Source organism: Vigna radiata, chromosome 11, assembly GCF_000741045.1.
Source record: "Vigna radiata var. radiata cultivar VC1973A chromosome 11, Vradiata_ver6, whole genome shotgun sequence".
Taxonomy (NCBI): Eukaryota; Viridiplantae; Streptophyta; class Magnoliopsida; order Fabales; family Fabaceae; genus Vigna; species Vigna radiata.
In genome coordinates, this window is record NC_028361.1 from 2241746 (window position 1) to 2248397 (window position 6652).

The window sequence follows — 6652 nt, forward strand, 5'->3', positions numbered from 1 at the left end:
GGCAATGACTGAGAAACAACCTTGTAGCGGCGATGATGACAGAGCGGTTGGATGTAGCGAAGGAGTTTGCAGGAGTAGAGGACGAAGAACAATACAACACTAAGGGAACTTCCTTTGTGGGAGTGAAAATATAAACATATACTGTCTCAATTATCAGCTAGACCGAAGTAAAGCAAGGATACTACCTCAGTTTGCTACTCCAACCAATGCCTATACTGACTCTATACGCCTCGGGTCTATGGAAAACTGAGGCATAAAAGGTTCAAAAGTCAACAAATCGAATTAAACGTTCAAATTGAATAAAACATGGACACTAACTCGGGTCTGTTGGGAACTGATGTTGTAGGTTATTTTCAGATAATTGTCAACACAAGAGACAAGTCTACGTGGAAAATTGCATAACCTTTCTACCTTGGTTGGTTAGAGAATCGAGATAGTAGCTCAATTTCAAAAAGCTATCAAGCGTAAATGGAAAGGATTAGAAGATTATACCTCGGTTGAGCTTTTAACCGAGATAATATAGTCTTTATGTCTCGATTTCCCTTAAACCGAGACCTATAAATTCGTTAAAATTATAAAAATATCACCGCATTTTCTTATACTTTGATTTTCTAAAAACCGATACGTTCATGTTTGAATCTCCATATTGCACTAGAGAGTCAACGTGATAGTTTAAATAAAATAAGGAAAATTAATATCACTTTATTAAAGTGTCGTGTATTAAAAATACAAGCATATGATTCTGTATTTTAAATTCAGAAAGAATACGATTGTGATTTAATCGGGGTTAAGCAAAATGTGCTTACATCAAAATTCTTAGGAATTGAAAATAAAACGCAATATACGTTGAATATTTTTAAAGATACTTGCATGTGTGAACTCTTGTAGTGTATAAATTAATATACTTAATTGAAGAGTGTGGATCCATTATGAAGATGACTGTTATTGGTATAGTTAGAAAGTTTAGTTAACTAAAATAACTGTAAACAAAACGTGAAGAAATAGTTTGAATAAAGAATGACACTAAACTATTGTAGAGTAGAGCTGTCCCTCAAATTGTGATAGTGACCCTTGAATTTCCAATACACAGCAGGCAGAAACAGAATAAATAGTAACAAAATATGGATAAAAAACATGCAAAAACACGTTTTACACCTTTTCTCATAGCCACTAATAGCTGGAAACTGAACCCGCAGTGGGAAACACCCAGCTCCTGCTTTCTACTACACCAACACCTCCATCCAAACACTTTTGCTTTCATAAAAAAGTTACCAACTACTGTTCTAATATCTAAATAATTTTATATAAATATCAACTAAAAGTAATTTTACAAATCTATTTAATTTATTTCCATGTAGAAATAAACAGATTGTTATTCTACAAATTTTATTTTTCGGGTGTTATTATTTAAATGACAGTTTTAGATTTTTTTTTGACAAGTGAATGACGTGGGATTATAGTTGGATGGACCCACCCGCGTCGTGTGGTGTGCATGAGCGTGTGCGCATTGTAGCCTCGGACGTGGTCCAAGCGCCTCATTCTGCTTTTTAGACAAAAGCTATATATATGTGTGTCTGTGCCCCCTATTCTCCCTTCAACGACTAACTGAACAACACAAACTCAAACTCAAAATCCAGACACTTGAACAGAACAACCCCATGGAACACGACTCAGAAGCATCATGCGAAACAGGTTCTCCGACAACAGTTCAGAGTAGTGGGTATTCAGACGAGGAAGTGATACTCGCATCGTCGCGGCCGAAGAAGCGAGCTGGGAGAAGAGTGTTCAAGGAGACTAGGCACCCCGTGTACCGGGGAGTGCGACGGAGGAATAACAACAAGTGGGTCTGCGAGATGCGAGTTCCCAACAACAATTCACGGATTTGGCTCGGCACCTACCCCACGCCGGAAATGGCTGCGCGGGCGCACGACGTTGCGGCCCTCGCGCTCCGGGGAAAGTCCGCCTGCCTCAATTTCGCCGACTCCGTGTGGCGGCTGGCGGTGCCTGACAGCACAGACGCGGAGGAGATACGGCGAGCGGCGGTGGAGGCTGCGGAGGCATTTATGGGTGAGGATGTTAGCCAACAGCAGAGGAATGAAGGAATTGAAGAGCCCCCGCGACTGCAACAAGAAGAGATGTCGGAAGTTGAAGAGTTGCATGATTTGCTTCTGCGAATTGCGAATGAGCCTTTGATGTCTCCTCCTCCTTGTGTGAGAGATGGTAGGGAGTGGAATGACGTGGAGATATTTGATGCTGAGGTTTCGCTGTGGAGCTTTTCAATTTGACGCGTACCTACTACACCACACTTGGATCAACTCCATTAATGAAGGATAGTAGTACCTTTTTGGAGTATGATTGGAAAAGAGAGCTCCTTTTTCTCTCTGCAATTTGTGCATACCAAGTTTCTAGTTGCCACTCGATTTTGTTTAGGGAACATATGTAGTTGTATTCTATACACTTGTCTGTGTTGTGATTTTAATCACAAGTATAAGCTGCAGTAATAAAGCTATAAACAAAACAAATATATATATTAATTATCTATTGTCATCGTTTTTTAGTTTTTGTAGTTTTTGGTATGTCATCGTTGCTATTAACTTCTGTTAAATTTCATTATATGTATAAATTATAATCGACAAAAATTCCAATTGATTGTTGAAGTAAAGTATTAAAGCTTTACAGTGTATTTATTAAAGTTTCATCTTCGTTAATATGAAGAAAAAAAAAATACTATAAAAAATTAATTGTTGATTTGAATGTTGTGATTACAATTTGAGTAATTGTTTGTCATTAAATGATTTACAGTTTTATTAAAAACAATTATTAGATTTTTTTTTTTAATTTGTGTCAAAAACAAATATACGCGTTTTGCAGTTTTTGTAATATATCACTCTTTAGTTCATGTAAGTATGTTATCCACTATTTATAAAAACCTGATAAAATAATAAGAGTTTTTTTTTTATATATATATATAATTCCCAAAAGTGAAAGGTGCTAAACTATTCGTTTCTAACTTAATACATTATATTATTGAAGTGTTGATGAAAGATAGATTATATGATGAATTAATGTGAATTTATGATTTTCATATAAGAAGTAAATTTTAATTTTATAAACTGGTTGGTTTGTAAGGTCGAATTTGTTTTTATTTATATACAAATCTTATACATAGTTGATATGTATTTCTAATACAGTTATCTTATGAGAGACTATACACATAATGGAACAAAATATTAATTGATGATTTAATAATATAGATTATATGATAAACTCAACAAACTACATATTTTCATTCAAATTGATCTATTAGACAAACATTTTTTTTTTTGCCATGATTAAGTAAAATTTACTCTACTTCATTCAACGACTGAAATTGGTTAGCTTGTAAATTTTTTTATTTTTATTTTTATTTTCAACGCATTGATATATGGTAACACAATTAATAGATGGTATAATTTTTTCTAATTTGACACATATTTTCATTTAAGAACAACAATCGAGGTGATTCATGTTGCTCGGTTGACTAAACTGCATGCCTGTAAAAGAAGTGTAAGATGGACTAAGTTTGTAACTGTAATAGGCCATGTAAATTTATTTATTTTTTAAAAAATATGTTTTTAATATTAAATAAATACTCCATGATGTAACAATAATAATTATTAAGCATTTGAATATAAATACACAAATTATTAATTAAACATTTAGATAATTGAGTGAGCATAACAATTTTGATTAATAATATTCATAATTTCAATTAAAAAAAGTCATAATAGCCACAATTGAAAAATTAATATTAAAAGAGTATAACTTTATTTTGGTTAGAACAAATATTCTACTAATTATATTTAAATTACATTTTTTTAGAAAATAATTTATTATGTTTGTTAATTCAAAATAATAAAATTAAAAAAGTAAACAATTTTTAAGCGTGTGAATTCATAATTTCACTTTTTGCAGACTACTAAGCAGACTTATTATATTACAGGAATTTTATAGAGCCATCTAGTAAATAATATATCTATACATGCTTGGAAGAATAAACATTTCGTCCATTATGTTTTAGGAATTAAATAAAAACTAAATCTAACCAATAAATTGTAAATAATTTCATCCTTTTAGCGTGAGCAATTTTAAGAACATTAGAAAAATTGTAACATGCCTACAATAATATATATCTTGGTAATGAAAAGGCGTTATGTTGAGTAAAAATAGCCAATAATCAATCATATATATTATAGAAAATATAACAAATTATTATTATTATTATTATTATTATATATATATATATATATATATATATATATAAAATTTGTTAACTTGTGTAAAAAAAACCATATTATTCATAAAAAAAAAATACTTTAAACACAAGTATTTTAATAATTTTCTTTTAATTTAAAATAAAAAAATAAAAAATTATTTAAATATTTTTTTCAACTAAAATTTAATACATTTAAGATATTACATAAATTAACAAATCTATATATATATATATATATATATATATATATATATATATATATTAATGTAGTTATTATTATTGGAAATACACTATCCATATTTTTATAATCATGATAAATATATGTATAGTCACATTAATATATTAAAAAATTCAATTAGCATATCATCATAATAATTAAAAGGTAATTAATACGTACTAGTAAATGATCAAAGTATTAAGAATAAAATAATAATGAAAGGTGCACACGTAACAGTTAATGACCTTATTAACTATTATATTATATACATAAAGACATGTGGTTGTCCGAGGATACAATAATTTCTCCCCACAGCTGACAAACGGTCTTCGTTGAGTGCCGAAGTGCAATTGAGGGTAAAATTGACATTTCCTTTATCTATTTTATTTTATTTTATTTATTATTAACATATATTTTCTGTCATGATCGCTCAAAACTAATCTTATTAAACCTGAAAGTAAATAAAATTTGTTTTCAGTGGAAATTAAACTCCCATAGTATATTGTTTTTATCAGCTAAACTCCTGTATATAACATTTGAACAATTAGACTCTGAGTTTAGTACATTAATTTAGTTATATCAAATCTTTCGTACTGATATAATTTTTTTTTAAACTAACGTTAGAAGAACAACATTTGTAATATTTATTACAAAGTAAGTGAAAAAAAAATATTTTTTTTAATAAACTAATTCAAGAGAGCAAAAAGTGAAAAAAAAAAAACTATAATAGGCAAAATAAAAAAAACCAAATAACTTAAAGCGGGTTTTGTCGATGTCCAAATTCCTTAACACTTACTTTCATTGATTTGTATTTACATCTATATCTATATTAAATAATATATAAAAAAGAATAAAAAATATTTTCCTTATACGTTTTCTTCCTTTTAATGATTTTCTTTAAAATTAAATTTATTGCTTAATCTATATTCTTACTATTTTGATATAAAAATTCTACATTTTTTTTATGTGAAATTAACATCACATTCTTTGTCTTGATAATTTTTTATGTTGTAATTTCATCAGACAAAAACATCATTATACTTTTCAAATCTACCATAATATTTTGGACACAATGTGTTAAAACTTTGGAATGTATTAATATAATGATAGAGTTGAATCTTCCATCTTGAATTTTTAGGAAAAAAAAATAACAATGCTAAATATGAAAAAAAAAAACTTGAGTTAGCCTATTTGAGAGGTAAAATAAATAAATTCTTGCGCTTTTAAAATTTGAAAACCTTCAGTAATTAAAAGTGGATCAGATTCCACGTGTTGTTATAGGTGTTCGATCTTAGACATACACACTAAATTAAATTTATATTTAATCGTAGATACATTTTCTAAAATAATAATTATATAATTTTTTTTAATAACTTGTAATATTGACATCATGCATGTCACCTATTATTGTACTAGTTTTATCATAATTAAAAAATATAATTTTTTATTATACTAATACAAGTTAATATGAATGAAAAGTTTGATGATATATCAGGAATATATCATTTGATGCAAATCAAGTTGTTACAATAACATAATATCACGAAAAAGAATAATGTAAATCAAATATGAAAAATATTTCGGAAGTCATGAAAGAATATTGTACTTACTATATTTTTTTTCATTTATAAAATTCTTTTTTGAGAGTTCAATTATAATAATCAAGACACAATGAATGATAGTTGTATTTAAAATCTTATTTATGTTTAAAATATCATATTTATATTTATTTAAGCATTTAAATTATAGTTTAAATATTTTACAACAATTAGTTAAAGTGTCAGTAAAAGGTAATTTATTTAAAGTAAACATATTTTTAAAGCTTCAAAATATATTTCTTTCAAATTCCGGCCATTTAAATTTAAATTTAAATTAAAAAATTGTAGCAGTGGGTGAAGTTGAGTTTTTATTTTATTTTATTTTTTCCTTTTTGAAATTGAATGACGGAAAGGGCACTTCATTTTTCCTATTGGGCTTAAACAAGGCCTACATGTGGCCCTCACTCGTGTCGACATGCCACTAGGATAGCATGTGCTCCATGTGAATAAAAACCCTAATCAAGGTCCATCCAACGGTCTCTATTTAAAGTGAGCTTCTCATTCGATCCAACGGACCCAATTCACGCATTTAATTTTGAGAAATAGTTTGATTTTTTTTTTTGTATTTTATTTATTAGTTTC

The 6652-nt window shown here is 28.6% G+C and overlaps 1 protein-coding gene across 1 annotated transcript; it reads left to right on the forward strand.

The window, feature by feature from the left end:
- Positions 1-1613: 1613 nt before the first annotated feature.
- LOC106777272 (dehydration-responsive element-binding protein 1E) lies at positions 1614-2500 on the forward strand. Its single transcript, XM_014664839.2, has one exon. It carries the CDS (start codon positions 1659-1661, stop codon positions 2283-2285), a length of 627 nt encoding a protein of 208 aa, XP_014520325.1. The 5' UTR covers positions 1614-1658; the 3' UTR covers positions 2286-2500.
- Positions 2501-6652: the final 4152 nt, after the last annotated feature.

Bases quoted from the DNA above. Each gene is read 5' to 3' on its own strand.
- LOC106777272 (XM_014664839.2), top strand. From the start codon at position 1,659: ATGGAACACGACTCAGAAGCATCATGCGAAACAGGTTCTCCGACAACA.